The sequence below is a fragment of the Palaemon carinicauda genome, chromosome 40, assembly GCF_036898095.1.
Source record: "Palaemon carinicauda isolate YSFRI2023 chromosome 40, ASM3689809v2, whole genome shotgun sequence".
In the NCBI taxonomy this organism is placed as follows: Eukaryota; Metazoa; Arthropoda; class Malacostraca; order Decapoda; family Palaemonidae; genus Palaemon; species Palaemon carinicauda.
Genome location: NC_090764.1, coordinates 43,560,326 through 43,577,945, shown reverse-complemented (window position 1 = coordinate 43,577,945; position 17,620 = coordinate 43,560,326). Strand labels below are relative to the sequence as shown.

Here is a 17,620-nt window from a genome sequence, read left to right as displayed (position 1 = left end):
GGTCAGCTGTGCAGAGAACCCAGGAGGCTACTTTCTCCAAGGGAGGAGAGGATGAAGAAAAGAATAAGGGGCAGACATACCTTTTTATTCATGCAGACTAAAACCGGGTAACAATGCCCTCAACCTTCTGCTACTTGTCCATTAAGGAGCCTGAGGTTTAGACCAGCTGTTGTGCAGCCACTACAGGGCCGATAGAAAACGTATCGAGCCTCCTGTGGGTCACGTCTTGCAGGTAGTGGTCTGTGAAGGTGGTCTGACGCTTCCACACCCCAGCTTGCAGGACCAGTGTCACTGAATAATTCTTCTTGAAGGCCAGGGACGTAGCTATGCCCCTGACATCATGCGCTCTAGGGCGACGCGACGGAGAAGGGTCAGGATTCAAGGCCAGGTGTATTACCTTGCGAATCCAGGCTGAGATGGTATTCCTGGTGACCCTTCTCTTCGTTTTCCCAGTGCTCACGAACAAGGCTTGAACCTGGGGACGAACTGCAGCTGTTCTCTTAAGATACAACCTCAGACTCCTTACTGGGCAAAGTAGGAGATGGTCTGGGTCATCTGTTACAGAACAGAGACTCGAAACCTGGAAAGAGTCGAACCGAGAGTCCGGTACTCCCGGGTTCTGAGTCTTGGCAACAAACTCAGGGACGAACCTGAACGTTACCTCCCCCCATCCCCTTGAATAGGCGATGTCGTATGAGAGACCATGTAGTTCGCTGACTCGCTTGGCCGAGGCCAAAGCTAGCAGGAACACCGTCTTCCAAGTAAGGTAGCGATCTGAAGCCTGGCGTAGTGGTTCGTAGTGAGGTCTCTTTAGAGACCTGAGAACTCGAACCACGTTCCAAGGAGGGGGTCTCACTTCCGACTGAGGGCAGGTAAGTTCATAGCTTCGTATGAGAAGAGAAAGTTCCAGCGAGGAAGAAATGTCCATTCCTTTGAGCCTGAAGGCAAGACTTAAGGCTGAGCGATAGCCTTTCAATGCCGAGACTGAAAGGCGTATTTCCTCCCGCAAATACACGAGGAACTCCGCTATTTGGCATCGAGTGGAGAGATACCCCTTTCACAACACCAACCACAGAAAACTCGCCACTTCGCCTGGTAGACCCCTGCGGATGACTTGCGCAGGTGTCCAGACATCCTGTTTGCAACTTGTTGCGAAAATCCTCTCTTTGAGGAGATGCTGGATAGTCTCCAGGCGTGAAGTCGAAGCGAAGCTACGGCTTTGTGGAAGATGTTGGCATGTGGTTGTTTGAGTAGCTTGTGACGTGGAGGGAGTTCCCTTGGAGGCTCCGTAAGGAGCTGCAGAAGGTCCGGGAACCATTCTGCGTGATGCCATAGCGGAGCTATGAGGGTCATTGACAGGTTGACCGATATTCTGGTCTTGTTGAGTACTCTCCTCATCAGACAGAACGGGGGAAAGGCGTACACATCGATGTTGTCCCACCTTTGTTGGAAGGCATCTTGCCAGAGAGCCTTGGGGTCCGGGACTGGGGAGCAGTACAGCGGGAGCTTGTACTTCAGCGCTGTAGCGAACAGGTCCACAGTCGTGGAACCCCACAAAGTCAGGACTTTGTTGGCTACTTGAGGATCCAAAGACCACTCGGTACTCACTATCTGTGTCGCTCTGCTCAGACTGTCGGCGAGCACATTCCTTTTGCCCAGAATGAAGCGAGCTGCTAGTGTGATCGAGTGGACTTCGGACCATCTCAGTGTCTCTACTGCAAGATGGGATAGCTGTTCTGAAAAGGTACCTCCCTGCTTGTTGATATAAGCCACCACTGTGGTATTGTCGCTCATCACTACCACAGAGTGGCCCGCCAGGACTTGGTGGAACTTCTGAAGTGCCAGGAACACAGCCTTCATTTCTAGCAGATTTATGTGAAGGTATTTTTCTGCTTCTGACCACAGGTCTGAGGTCCTGAACGTGGGCCCCCAGCCTTCCTTTGATGCGTCCGAAAACAACATCAAGTCCGGGGGGGAGGACGAGAAGATCCACTCCCTTTCGTAGGTTCTCGTCTGCCACCCACCACTGGAGATTCGTCTGTTCCGGTTGTCCCATAGGGATCAGGGTGTCCGGGGAATCGTGTCCTTGATTCCACCTCGACTTGAGTCGCCACTGGAGAGATCTCATTCTGAGGCGACTGTTGGGAACCAGACGGGCCAGGGAGGAGAGATGGCCGAGGAGACGTAACCAAGTTTGGGCTGGAAGTTCTTCTCGTGTGAGGAAAGGTCTCGCGACCTTCCTCAGCCTTGCTATCCTATCGTCTGATGGGAAGGCTTTGTGGAGATTGGTGTCTATGACCATGCCTAGGTATACCAGTCTCTGAGAGGGCTGCAGAGAGGACTTCTCGAGGTTTACCATGATCCCTAGATCTTGGCAAAGTTCGAGAAGCTTGTCTCGGTGGCGAAGAAGGGTTGCCTTCGAGTCTGGTAGGATCAGCCAGTCGTCCAGATAACGGAGGAGACGGATGCCGATCCTGTGAGCCCATGATGAAATCAGGGTGAACACCTTGGTGAACACTTGGGGTGCTGGGGAGAGACCGAAGCACAGCACCTTGAACTGGTAGATCTTGTCGTCTAGGCAAAATCTTAAGTACTTCCTTGAAGACGGGTGGACTGGGATCTGGAAGTACGCGTCCTTCAGGTCCAGTGTGCACATGAAGTCTTGTGGTCTCACTGCAAGCCTGACCGTGTCTGCCGTCTCCATACTGAATGGAGTCTGTTTGACAAACCCGTTCAGTGTCGAGAGGTCAATGACTGGTCTCCAGCCTCCAGACGCCTTTCTCACAAGAAAGAGTCGACTGTAGAAGCCTGGGGACCCGTCCACAACCTCTTGGAGAGCGTCCTTCTTCAACATGGTCTGGACTTCTGCCCGGAGGGCCTGTCCCTTTACCGATCCCATGGTAAGGGAGCTCAATGACATTGGATTCGCTGTCAGGGGAGGTAGACATGAGATGAACGGGACGCAATAACCCTGACCGATTACGGAAATCGTCCAGGTATCTGCCCCGAGTTGCTGCTACCTTGTCGCGCAACTTTGTAGGCATCCCCCCACTGGTGGACATGCAGGGGGACTGGCAATCCTAGCGTTTACGGCCTCAGCCGTTCCCTCTAGGATTTTTACCTCCTCCCCTGGAGAACTTCTTACCCCTTCTGCCCTTGGCAGGAAAGGGCTTAGACACCTTCTGCTTCGCTGCCGTTGTCGTTGTCTTCCTAGTGTCCTTAGCTAGACGGGGTTGCTGAGCTGCTGGAGGTTTGTAAGGCCTCGATGTCAGGGCCTTGTGGATGAGGGAATCCTGATGGGACTTCCTCCACCTCTCAGCGGCTAGCTCCACGACCTATGGCTCAAACAAGCTCTTACCGAGAACGGAAGAGTTTCTGAGCCTGCTAACATCAGAACTGGGGACCTTCTGGTGGAACCTCTTAGCCACCGTGTACCGACGCTTGAGAATCGTGTTGGCCCACAAGCTCGAGACTTGATGGGCCAGAAACTCGATGGTTTGCGTGCCTGAGAGTAAGAATGTCTCCAGTGCCTTCCTGGTACTTTCTTTGGACAGGTCCTTAGAACGTACCAGGATGCCCAGAGACCCCAGCCTGAGGTCCAGCCACGAAGTTGCAAGCATGGCACACTTCGCAACTTTCTCCTGGCTTATTATCTCAGTTGTGGAATAGGACACTTGCCGGTTGGAGAGTCTCTCAGGAGGGACTCCCCCAGTGAGTTCTTCCACTGAATGGTGTACTGGAAGACTCAAACAAGTCTCCTCTAGGATTTCAAAGTACCTCCTCTGATGTACTCGAGGAGGAGGGAGGAGCTTGTTACCGGCACTGGATCTATTGGAGGAGGCAAGCTCAGAGAGCTGGCCCTCGACCTTGTCTCTGGCACTCCTCATCCCCTGAGACCAGGACAAAGCTGCACTGGCCCTAGAGGGTTTCTGGGTGCCGTAGATTCGGTCCAGGACCGTTTCTTTCCCTTCACGAGGAGGAATCTCTGGGTCTGGAATCCCATTAAGGTTCCTCATGAGGGTCAGGACCTGCCAGAACGCATGTTCTGACTCCTGGTGCTCTCCTCCTGACGGACTAGCAGCGAAGTCTCCCGTCCCCAGAGGCTCTTCCTGGGGAGACTCGCGGACGTTCTCCAAAGGTCTACCTGGTTCCTGTTGGGTTCTTGCGGAAGACTTGAGAACAGTCTTCAAGTCCTTCGGCTCCCTCCAAGGAGGGATGCAGGACTCCAGCAAGGAAGGATGTAAGACCTTTGCCACCTCTATACGAGGAGACTTCTCAGGAAGCGGCGGAGTTTCCCCCATTGGTGCTATTGGGGAATGGACCAGATCTTCCGGCTCTCCTGAGGATGGGTAATACTCATCCGCAGAGGAGGGAGAGAAAGTCTGAGGTGGGGTAGGAGCCTTACGTAAGGACTTGCGAGGAGACAGGATAGTCCTTGGAGAAGTTACCACGTCTGGGACTCCTCTCTTCCTCTTCAGGGGGGAGGAAGTTGCCACTGATTTGTGACCCAAGTCAGAAAGCACAGGCTTCATTGCCTGCATATGCGCTCTGACAATGGTACCAAACCAGGGCTGCTGGCTGACAGTCGCGCTGTCAGATACTCCCTCTGGAGGGAAGGGGATCGTTCGATCCCTTGGAGGAGTCGACACATGAGGGTTCGCCTGTTAAAAATCTGCAATGAAGGAAGAAGAAAGGTCCTTAGACCTGTCCGGAAACCTCCCCTCCTCCGACAAGCGCTGTTCTGCGCTTGCGGGGAGGGGAGCGCGATGATGACCTGTCTGCCTGTACCCCTGATGTAACTCGGGCGTGATCGCATTGGTGATCGTTGCGCCGATCACGCTGGTGATCGCGTGAAAAGCCCTGTTCTAGATCGCGTGTAAATGAATCATGCGCAGCAGGATATTCGCGCTTGCGCGCAAGCGCACACGCGTGAGCATGCAAGGTTGAGGGCGCGGGTGCGCAGGAGGGGGCGCGGGAGCGCATAGGAGATGGCGAGGGCGTGTGGCACACAGGAGGTATCTTATGAGGCGGGGTAGAAGGCTGGATGCGAAGGCGCGCAGTGGGCTGATGGGCTACTGATGAGCGCGAGTGCATGGTAGCATGCTGGCGCGTGTCTGTCACAACCGAGCGTGGGCATGATTGCGCAGCCTGGTGATAGCGCGAGGGCAAGTTCGCGCGTTGGCGCGCAGACGAGAGGTGCACAGGTTGTACTGTTGCCTTAGGCGATCGTGAGATAGCCGGGCGAGCAGCATGCGCAGGTGCCTTAGGCGATCGTGAGATCGCGGGCGCGCATGGGCGCATCAGGATGTGGGCGCACAGGTGTGCTCTGTTACAACGGGCGCACAGCAGGAACTGACCGTGTAAGTGTGCGCTGTTGGGTTGGGCGCGCATCGCGCGCAACTGGAACTGGGCGCTCAGCTGGAACCTCGCGCGCTACTGGAACATTATGTGCAGTCTTTATATTGCGTGCAGTTAGCAGAGAGTCCAGGGAAACCTGTGAGCCCCCGTGCGCTATCTTGGGAACCTCCTGGACTGCGCGCTGTAGAAGCGCGCTGGTGCGTTGGCGAGTGCGTTTGCGCTATTAAAGGAACAACGCGAGGTTGGCGCGCATCACTCTTAGTAATATAAGAGTGTTGGGGGTCTAGAGACACCTGTGAGCGCCTGTGCGCTAACTTAGGTGCCTCTTGGACCGCGCGTTTATCAGGAACTGCCGGGCGCGTGTGCGCAGGTGGGCGCGGGAGAGCTATTTCAGGAACTGCTGATGGGCGCGGGCACGCCAAAGGTTGTGGGCGCGCAGGGGAACCCTGGCGCCTAACTGGAACATTTGCGTGCATGCGCGCAGGTGAGCGCCGTGGCACTAAATCCGGATCAGCAGCAACAGCAGAAGGGCGCACAGGTATAACCTGGTGCGCAAGGGTTTGATGCGCAGTTTTGTGCTCATTACCCTTTTGCCCCGAAGGGACCGGTGCCTGCGCAATGACAAGTTTAGATGGCACGTAGCGCGCATCCTCCTTGAAAGGAGATGGCAGGACAGCATGTCTGGAGGGTGACTGGATACAAAGTCCCAAAGGACGACCATCCTCTGACGGGGATCGCGAACGATCCCTGGAGAGGTCTAAGGTGGTAGCTGGCAGGAACGGTGATCGGCGAGTTGTCTCCTCCGCAGAGGACTGCGAGGATGACGAGCCGAAGAGGCGCCTCCTAACTCCCTTGTGAGGAGAAGGAAGGCCTCTACAGCGAAGGGGAGGACGAGCCTTCCGCCTTATACGCTCACGAGGGGCCGTTGGATCAGAACTCTGACCTTCGTAGGGCCTCTGTTAGTGAACTCGACCAGGCAATAGATTTAGTAGGTTTCTGAACAAAGCCCTCAGAAGGATATTGGGAGTTAAATGGCAGGACAGGATTAGAAATGAAACTAGAAGAGAGATTACTAGAGTGCCATATGTGGATGAGATCATGAAGAGGGGTAGATGGAGATGGTTAGGGCATGCTTTTTGCACTCCCCAAGAGAAATTAGTTCACCATATGTTCAGCTGGGCTCCACAAGGCACAAGAAGAGTTGGAAGACCCAGGCCTGCATGGCTGAGGACTATGAAACACGAAGTAGATGATGAATGGAGTAGTACTAAATTAAAAGCTTAAGATAGAGACGATTGGCAAAATCTAACAGAGGCCTTTTGCGTCAATAGGCGTAGGAGGAGATGATGATGATGATATATAAATATGTATGTTTACATACCCTTTTTTGGGTGGGGATACCTTAATGTGGTGCAAGGGTTTGCACATCACCATGATCAGCAAAGCTATACTAGTCAGAGCCACCCATACTAGGTTAGTTTGCTATGAACGATCAAACCAAAATCTCCCACTACCACCAATCAACATTAGCCAGTGTAGTGATGAAAATTCACCAAAACCAGGATATGCATCAAACAAACCTATTTCTGCCCCCTGTCCCATGTGGCAGTGGAATAACTGCCCAAGGTAGCAGGCAGTTACATCACACTACAGGGGGTCTTTAAAATCTTTGGACTAGAACAGGCTACCTTTAAAACTGAACCTTACAACAACATCAACACCCTGTCTAGGGAAGACGATCTCGCTGCATTACTAGATGAGCAGAAAAAATAAATTGGGATATAATAGGATTTAGTGAAATTAGAAGAACTGGGGAATCATACAGAATTTGAAAAAAAAAACTTACATTTTGCTTCAGATGTCATAAAATTAACAAAGAAAATGGAGTGGGTTTTCTTATTAATAAAAATCTTGCAGGTAACATAGAAGAATTTTGTAGTACTAGTGATAGAGTTGCAGGATTAATCATCAAACTAAATAAGAAGTATAAACTGAAGATCACTCAAATATATGTACCAACAACATTCCATACAGAGAAAGAAAGAGAGACTTTTTATGAAGTTCTGGAGATATCTATGATAAAACACACGACTCAATTTACATTTGATTTGGGTGATTGGAATGCTAAAGTAATTCAAAAGAAGAGAGGAGAATCAGCAGCAGGTACATTTGGAGTGGGTGCAAGGAATAACAGAGGAGACATGCTTGTAGACTTTGCTGAAAGATACAATGTCAAAATCATGAACACCTTTTTTATGGAAAGGAAGATAAAAATTGACATGCAAAGCCAAAATGGAGAAACAAAAAATGAAATAGATTTTATTCTCAGTGAAAAAGTTAATTTAGATAAAGATATAAGCCCTCAACAAGATAGTCATGCAACCATACAATGGTGAGAAGTACAGTAATTATTTTAGATCTAAGGAAAGAAAGAAAAATTACAAATTCGGAGATAATTTGTATTTTTCCTAACCATACAAACCTTAGCTATTTACATGGGGTATTACTTTCGGCGTAGCTGAAATGACGAGCCATTAGATTTTTAACGAGGGTTAACTACCATCTCGCTAGTTAGCGAGGGGGTAGGAGAGGGGTAGCTAGCTACCCCTCCCCCCTCACACACCGGTGAACTGATTCACTTCGCTTAGAGGTAGGACTTCCCGGGGGACAGGGCTGGCGGGCAAATATGTGTAAATAGCTAAGGTTTGCATGGTTAGGAAAAATACAAATTATCTCCGAATTTGTCATTTGTTCCGTAACCGAAATACAAACCACGCTATTTACATGGGGTGACTTAACCCTTAGGTAGGGTGGAAAGTCCCAGCCTTACTGGCTTTGGCTTTTGCCCGGGGACTCAGAATCCAAGTGAGCAGCACTCGAGAAAAGGAGTCCCTGCACCTCGCAAATTCCTTGCTCCGCAAGGAACTTGCGGCCTACATAAGCTTGTGTGTGAAGGAAAGAAGTGTGACTCATCCTAGGAAGTTGACCTGAAGTCCTTTAGATGGAAATCTAGGTTAGGACGTTCCCAATACCACCTCGTCAAGGTATGGAATTGAATATAGGATTTAGGCGTCAGGGTATGGGGGACGCAACAGTATTATATTAATACTATGAACACAAGGAAGCATGGTTTACCTGCAGTGGTTTGAGGTCAGCTATGCAGAGATCCCAGGATGCTGCTTTCCCCAAGAGAGGGGAGGATGAAGAAAAGAGTAAGGGTCAGACATACTTTTTCATTCATGCAGTCTAAAACTTGGTAACAATGCCCTCAACTTTCTACTACCTGTCCATTAAGGAGCCTGAGGTTAGACCAGCTGTTGCGCAGCCACCACAGGGCTGATAGAGAACGTATCGCGCCTCCTGTGGGTCACGTCCTGCAGGTAGTGGGCTGTGAAGGTCATTTGACGCTTCCAGACCTCAGCTTGTAGCACCTGTGTCACAGAGAAGTTTCTCTTGAATGCCAGGGACGTTGCGATGCTTCTGACATCGTGTGCTCTAGGGAGATGTGACGGAGGAGGGTCTGGATTCAGGGCATGATGGATGACCCTTCGAATCCAAGCTGAGATGGTATTCTTGGTGAGCCTCCTCTTCGTCCTTCCCGTGCTTACAAACAGGGCTTGCACGCTAGGACGAACTGCAGCTGTTCTTTGAAGATAACGCCTCAGACTCCTTACTGGGCATAGTAGGAGATGGTCTGGGTCATCTGTTACAAAACGAATACTCGAAACCCTGAAGGAGTCGAACCGTGGGTCCGGAACTCCAGGATTTTGAGTTCTAGCAACAAACTCAGGGACGAACCCGAACGTTATCTAACCCCATCCCCTTGAATGGGCGACGTCGTACGAGAGACCATGAAGTTCACTGACACGCTTGGCTGAAGCCAGAGCGAGCAGGAACACCGTCTTCCAAGTCAGGTGACGATCAGAAGCCTGGCGTAATGGTTCAAACGGAGGTCTCTTAAGAGCCCTGAGAACCCGAACCACGTTCCATGGAGGAGGTCTCACTTCCGACTGAGGGCAGGTAAGTTCGTAGCTTCGTATGAGCAAGGAAAGTTTCAGCGAGGAAGAAATGTCCAATCCTTTCAGCCTGAAGGCCAGGCTTAAGGCTGAGCGATTGCCTTTCACCGCCGAGACCGAAAGGCGCATTTCCTCCCGCAAATATACAAAAAACTCCGCTATTGCTAGAATAGTGGCATCGAGGGGAGAGATACCCCTCCCACGACACCAACCACAGAAGACTCTCCACTTCGCCTGGTAGACCCCTGCAGATGACTTTCGCAGGTGTCAAGACAACCTCTCCGCAACTTGTTGCGAAAAGCCTCTCTCCGTGAGGAAATGCTGGATAGTCTCCAGGCGTGAAGCCGAAGCGAAGCGAAGCTACGGCTTTGTGAAAGATGTTGCAGTGTGGTTGCCTGAGTAGCTCGTGTCGTGGGGGGAATTCTCTCGGGAGTTCCGTCAGGAGCTGCAGAAGGTCCGGGAACCACTCTGCATGATGCCATAGCGGAGCTATCAAGGTCATCGACAGGTTGACCGATAGTCTGGTCTTGTTGAGCACCCTTTTCATCAGACAGAACGGTGGGAAGGTGTAGACGTCGATGTTGTCCAACCGTTGTTGGAAGGCATCTTGCCAGAGTGCCTTGGGGTCTGGGACTGGGGAGCAGTACAGCGGAAGCTTGAAATTCAAGGCTGTCGCGAACAAGTCCACTGTCGAGGAACCCCACAAAGTCAGGACTTTGTTGGCTACTTGAGGATCCAAAGACCACTCGGTACTCACTATCTGCGAAGCTCTGCTCAGACTGTCGGCGAGCATATTCCTTTTGCCCGGAATGAAGCGAGCTGATAGTGGTATCGAGTGGACTTCGGCCCATCTCAGAATCTCTAATGCAAGATGGGATAGCTGTTGTGAAAAGGTACCGCCCTGCTTGTTGATATAAGCCACTACTGTGGTGTTGTCGCTCATCACCACCACAGAGTGACCCGCCAGGTTCTGTTGGAACTGTTGAAGGCCCAGATAGACGGCCTTCATTTCTAGCAGATTGATGTGGAGGTACTTTTCTGATTCTGACCACCGGCCTGAGATCCTGTGGTTCAGAACGTGGGCCCCCCCACCCTTCTTTTGACGCGTCCGAGAACAGCATCAAATCCGGGGGAGGACGAGAAGATCCACTACCTTTCGAAGGTTTCCGTCGGTCAACCATCACTGCAGTTCCGTCCGTTCCGCAGGCCCTATGAGGATCAGAAAGTCCGGGGAATCGTGGCCTTGATTCTACTGGGACTTGAGCCGCCATTGCAGGGATCTCATCCTGAGGCGGCCGTTTGGAACTAGACGGGCCAGGGAGGACAGGTGACCTAGAAGACGTAACCAAGATTGGGCTGGAAGCTCTTCCCGTCTGAGGAAAGGTTCTGCGACCCTCCTCAGTCTTGCTATCCTGTCGTCTGATGGGAAGGCTTTGTGGAGATTGGTGTCCAATATCATGCCTAGATATACCAGTCGTTGAGATGGAAGCAGAGAAGACTTCTCGAGATTTACCTTTACCATGATCCCTAGATCTTGGCAAAGTCCCAGAAGCTTGTCTCGGTGTCGAAGAAGGGTCGACTCCGAGTCTGCCAGGATCAGCCAGTCATCCAGATAGCGAAGGAGACGGATGCTGATCCTGTGTGCCCACGAAGATATCAGGGTGAACACTCTGGTGAACACCTGTGGTGCTGTGGAGAGACCGAAACACAGCACCTTGAACTGGTAGATCTTGTTGTCTAGGTTGAATCTCAAGTACTTCCTGGAAGACGGATGGATTGGGATCTGGAAGTACGCGTCCTTTACATCCAGTGTGCACAAGAAGTCTTGCGGTCTCACTGCAAGTCTGACCGTCTCTGCTGTCTCCATGCTGAACGGAGTTTTTTTGACAAACTTGTTCAGGGCTGGGAGGTCGATAACGGGTCTCCAGCCTCCAGACGCCTTCTTTACAAGAAAGAGTCGACTGGAGAAGCCTGGGGACCCGTCGACGACCTCTTGGAGAGCATCCTTCTTCAGCATAGTCTCGACTTCCGTCCGAAGGGCTAGCCCCTTTGCCGATCCCAAGGCATAGGAGCTCAACGACAATGGATTCGCTGTCAGGGGAGGAAGAGATGTTATGAACGGGACACGATATCCTTGGCTGATCACAGAGATCGTCCTGGAATTGGCCCCGAGTTGCTGCCACCTGAACACGCAACTCTGCAGGCATCCCCCCACTGGTGGACACGCAGGGGGATTGCCAATCCTAGCGTTTGCGGCCTCGGCCGCTCCCTCTAGGATTCTTGCCTCCCCTGGAGGACTTTCCACCCTGCCTGTCCTTGACAGGAAAGGGCTGCTGTTTGGACATCATTGCCTTTGCTGCCAGAGCCAGTTTCGATATCCTAGACTGACGAGGCTGTTGTTGTTGAGGTGCTGGAGGCTTGTAGGGTCTGGATGTAAGAGCCCTTTGGAGGAGAGAATCGTGATTCGATTTCCTCCACCTCTCAGCTGTCCGTTCTACATCCTTGGGCTCAAACAGGCTCTTTCCAAGGATGGAAGAGTGTCTGAGTTTGCAGACATCCAAGGCTGGGACCTTCGCATGGAACCTCTCGGTCACCGCATCACGACACTTCAAGATCGAGTTTGCCCACAAGTTCGAAACTTGGTGAGCTAGAAACTCGATGGTGCGCGTGTCCGAGAGGAGAAAAGTCTCCATGGCCTTCCTGGTGCTCTCCTTGGACAAGTCCTCGGATCGCAACAGGATGCCCAGAGACCCCAGCCAGACATCCAGCCACGAAGTGGCCTGCATGGCACACTTTGCGACTTTCTCCTGGCTCAAGATCTCTGTAGCCGAGAATGTCACCTGCCGGGCGGAGAGTTTCTCAAGAGAAATTCCCCTGGAGAGCTCTTCCTCAGAATGGTGGAGAGGAAGGGCTAAACAAGACTCCCCCATGATCTCGAAGTACTTCCTCTGTTGTACACAAGGAGGTGGGAGGAGTTTGTTGCCGGCAGAGGAACGGATGGAGGAGGCGAGTTCGGAGAGCTGGCTCTCAACCTTGTCTCTGGCGCTCTTAACCCCCTGGGACCAGGGCAGAGCCGCACTGGCCTTCGGAGGGTTTTGAGTGCCGTAGACTTGGTCCAGAACCGTATCCTTGCCTTCGCGAGGGGCGGTCTCCGGGTCCTCGAACCTGTTGAGTTGCCTCATCAGACTCAGGACCTGCCAGAAGGCATACTCCGACTCATGCAGCTCTCCTCCTTGTGGACTGGCAGCATAGTCTCCTGTCCCCAGCTGCTCTACTTGGGGGGACACGTGGACGTTCTCCTGGGGTCTTGCTGGCTCTGGTCGAATCCGGGATGAAGACTTAGGAACGGTCTTCGAGTCCTTGGGCTCCCTCCTAGGAGAGATACAAGACTCCAGTAAAGAAGTCTGAGGGCTCCTCTCTGCTCCCAAACGAGATGATTCTCCTACTCGAGGTGGGGTTCCTCCCATTGGTGCCGTGGGAGAATGTCTCGCCTCGCTGGATTTTCCTCAGGACGGAGAGGCTTCGTCCACAGGAGAAGGAGAAACCGTCTGAGGGGGTAAGGGGCCTTCCTGACGGGCTTCTTGGGAGCCAGTTTAACCCTAGGAGAAGTCACCACGAAGTCCACTCCTCTCCTTCTCTTCAGCGGGGACGAGGCTGCCGCTGGTTTGAGGCCTAGATCAGCGAGGGCCGGCTTAACAGCCTATGACGACCGCTTTGATCAGAGACCCAAACCAAGGCTGACGGCTGACAGACTCGGTGTCAGCGACTCCCGCTGGAGGAAAGGGGATCGGGCGATCCTTAGGAGTGGACACCACAGGGCCTGCCTGAAAAGAAGAAGAGTGTTGCCTAGACCTCTCTGAAGATTCTTCCTCCTCCTGCAAGTGCGCTGCTCTGCGCTTACAGGGTGGCGCATTGGCGAGCGATGGCGTGTAGGGCAAGAAGGCGATCGACTGCGCACAGGCGCGTTAGCGTGTGGGCGCGTAGGAGACCTTCGGCGATCTGACGTGTGGGTGCGCGGCCGCGTTGTAGAGCGCTTGCGCGCAGGCGAAAGATCGTGCGGGAGATCGCTGGCGCGTAGAGGCGTGGTCAGGAGCTATCAGCTGGGACGCAGGACCAGAAGGTGAAGTGGCGCGTAAAGGCGAACGCTCACGGGCTTGCACCGGAGACTTCTCGTGGGCGTGCAGAGACTCGAACCGGTCTAGAAGAGCGCACAGGAGAGTGAGCGATGGCGTGCAGGCAAAGGCTGGCGCGTGGGTGGGGTCTGCGCGCGCGCAGGAGATTGACGGCGAGGGGGCAAAGGAACAGCCTCCTTGCCTGCACCCAGATCCGGAGATCGTGGGCGCGCGGGCGAAAGTTGGCGTGCATGGCACGCATCAGGACCAGGACGCGCAGATGTGCGCTGGCGAGCAGGCGATCGTGGGCGCGCAGATGTGCGCTGGCGAGCAGGAGAGAGCTGGCGCACAGGAGATCCCTGACAAGCAGGAGAGCGCTGGCGCGCAGGCGAGCGCTGGCGAGCGCTGGCGAGCAGGAGATCTACGGCGAGAAGACGTGGAAGCAGGAGATCGCCGGCGCGTTGAGTCCGAAGGGTCCACAGCAGAAGAGCGCTTGCGTGCTATTGCGTGCGAGTGCGCAGGAGAACGTGGGCGCGCAGGTAACCCCTGGCGCTTAACCTGTTAAGCGTCACCCACGTGATAAACCGTTCACCACGATCTACTCGGTACCGCCTTCAACTGCATATTCCGTTTATGACTTTAATTACCTTTTTCAAGCCGTCAGTCTCGTGATATTACGTTTACTCATATAGTAAGTATAGGATCACCACTTGGCAACACTCTCAGCATATGGGGGCTGTAAATAGAAACTTATATGATGTCTGGCAACGCCAAGAGAGAGAGAGAGAGAGAGAGAATAAAGTGGATAAATAATGTACAAATGTATGACGAACATATTTGAAAACTATACAGGAAACGAGAGAGAGGGGGGAGAGACTTATCCATTTGCTTTTGTTGCTTATCCAGGCATAAGATTTATGATTGAAGATAAAAAGAACCCATTAGAATATTCAGTATTATGTAGCCATTTGAAATGAAATAATAGTATTAATTGTTTTTTTTACTCTACCATTTAATTAATATCCCTACTTTTAACTATAAATACGAATTATAAGCATAAAGAAATGATATTAACTTTGAAAAATTATCATTAGTGAAATGACCGCTCAGGGCAAAAAAAAGCGTGACGGTACGTTAGCGGCAACCTGGTCCAGGGGGGACGCTTAACAGGTTAAGGGACTCACTCTCAATGGGAGATAAGCCCTTATGCCCCGAAGGGACCGGTGCCCGTTGGAAAACGGGGTGCGTTGGCACCCACTGCGCATCTGCGTCCGCAAACGGAGAAGGAAGGCTAGCAGGTCTGGCAGGCGTGGGAGATCACGAACAATCAGCTGAGTGGTCTAGCGTTGCAGCTGCAACGGTCTGCTCACTTCGAGGATGCTCCTCTGCGGGTGATGTCGAAGGCGAAGAACTGAAGAGGCGCCTCCTAACACCCTTATAAGGGGAAGGAAGGCCTCTACGGCGAAGAGGAGGGCGAGCCTTACGGCGAAGACGACCTCGAGGGGCAGCAATACCATTGTCGGTCCTCCGAAGAGGAGTCTCCGTCAGTGAACTCCCCCGAGGGGGAGAATCACCCGCAGGAGAGACCGTTGGACCCAGCTCCTCCCTCGAAGGATGTTCGGAGGGGGGAACTGAGCCTTCAGCAACATCCGCAACAACAGCAGGGGTTTGGCCCGACCCGTCGGAAGCCTCTGCCACAACAATGTCGACAATAGACAGATGATCAACCTCTGCTATTACCGGCGACTGTTTGACAGCCGCACCCAACTGGATCAGGTCAAACAGGGCTTCCCTAGAGGGTGACCCCTTAAGCCCCAAGGAAGCCCAAAGCTGCATCAATATCCTCCCCCGGAGGTGGAGGAGGAGGAGCTGCCTCGCTATGGGAGGCAACTCCCTATCCCGAACCCCGAGGTTGGTCAACAACAGAAAGGCCTACGCTACCACTCGACGGCCCCTCGCGAGAGACCGATTGAGTGGGAGCTTCGGAGGAGGTTCGGGAAACAGAAGAAGAGTCTTTGGAACCTTCCTTCTTCAAGGCAGCCCTTGAAGGAGAAAGGTCACGCTTAGACTTCTTCTTACGTTGCCGGGAAAACCTCTCCCACTGAGAGGTAGACCACTCCCTGCACTCACTACAAGTTTTATTCCTATCACACTGTTGACCTCGGCAGTATGGACATAAGGAGTGAGGGTCGGTCTCGACCGCCGACATGAACGTTCCCCAAGGGCGGTCGGGAAGTCCAGGGCACTTCCACATGATGGAGAGAGGCCAACTTCCAAGCACACAAGCTGTAAGAAAAAGCAAACAAATTAAGGCTGTCAAAAATGTGAGGGTGAGACAGACAGGTCTGATCATCACTCGAGCCAAAAGTGAAGTGAATCAGTTCACCGGTGTGTGAGGGGGGAGGGGTAGCTAGCTACCCCTCCCCTACCCCCTCGCTAACTAGCGAGAGGGTAGTTAACCCTTGTTAAAAATCTAATGGCTCGTCATTTCAGCTACGCCGAAAGTAATACCCCATGTAAATAGCGTGGTTTGTATTTCGGTTACGGAATAAAATAATTTTAAGAAAGAAAATAAAACTCCTGTAATAAGAAAAAATCTAATGAGTTTAGTTTAACAATACATAGTAGGTACTCCTAGCTACATAATGAATGGGAGCAAGTAAAGAAAAAATGAACAGCAATTTATCAAAATTTATATTGGAATCAGCATAAAACATAGGTGGAAGTTCCTAAACAAGATGGATGAAAACTATCAGAAAGAACCCAAACCTAATAAAGAAAAGATTATAAACAATTGTAAAATCCAAGAGAGATGAAATAGAATTAGCAGAACTATCCAAAATAATAAACAAACTATAACCCTAAGACATTCGTAAATACAATCAGACCAAATTGAGGAAACATTAAAGAAAGGAAGAAGCCATCAAAAATTGATGAAAAGAAGACTTGGAGCAGAGTGCCAATACATATTTGCTTTAAAAGAGGAAAATGGAAATATTAACAAAAGATATTGAGTGATAAAAATTGCAGAGAATTTCTATACAATGTTATACAAAAGTGATACAAGAAATAACTTTGCCAATAGAAATAATGAAACACCTGAGCAAATTCACATGTCGTACACCCTCAAGCGCGTGCACACACACACACTTACCGAATCCCCCCCTTAAAAAGAAAACAAGAAAGTTTATAATTTCTAACCAGCTCGTATGAACGTAGAAGAAAACGTTTGTCTTCAACCACGGCTGAGCTCAAAGTGAGGAAGGTTGAGTGAGAGGGGGGACACCACTGGTAACAACCAAAATGGTTGTTGATGCCTCGCTATAAGTTTTTTATAGCTGTATGCCAGCTTGCACTGATTTCTTCTCTTATGTAAAGAATGTAAGATTTGTATTTTGTGTAAAAAACATATATTATAAAATTATAACAAAAAGTAATAATCCAGTGGACAGAGCATGAAATCAAATAAAATACATATTAGCAAAGCAAAATGATAAAACTTCATAAAATTAACTTAATACTAGCATTATATACCTTATACAGATGAAAATACAATTATTTAATGTTTAAAGTATACGAACTTTACCAGAATCTTACCTCAGATAACTGCTTTAGAGAGAGTGTTCCTATAGGTTCTGTACTCAGTGCATTTTCTACTAAGAGAGGAATTGCAATTTTAATTGCTTGTGAAATGGGAACTGATGGGAATTTTCTAAGAAGAAAGTCCAAATGAATGATCTGTCTTAACTCCAAATCATTGATATTGTGTTTCAGGAGCTGAAAGAATAAAAAATTATAATGCAATTTCTGTAGAAGATTATTTCAAAACATTGCACTGATCAAAACACTATTTTATAAATTAATCTATTTTTGATAGGGAAAGATAATTGCGCCCACACTTCTTTCACGGAAAACTTGGATAAAGATAGCATCTTTAGAAATCATAACAAAATCTTGTCAAATTGCTATTTTTGGATGAGATGGCCATGTCATCCTGATGGAAGGTTCCTATTGGTAGCATTCTAAGGGATATTTGGCTACAGTGATATTACCAGAGAATTGACCTTTAGGTCTCCAGAATTCTAACTCCTGAAGTGAATATCCTTAAAATCTCTCTTAAGGATATCGCATAAT

At 50.7% G+C, this 17,620-nt stretch overlaps 1 protein-coding gene across 1 annotated transcript in view; it reads right to left on the bottom strand.

Moving 5' to 3' along the window:
• Positions 1-17,620, bottom strand: part of LOC137631741 (uncharacterized) — a 220,245-nt gene that overhangs the window by 127,810 nt on the left and 74,815 nt on the right. The window contains exon 5 of the mRNA XM_068363651.1: positions 17,084-17,263. Coding sequence (XP_068219752.1) covers positions 17,084-17,263 — 180 coding nt within the window. The remainder of the gene's footprint in view (positions 1-17,083; positions 17,264-17,620) is intronic.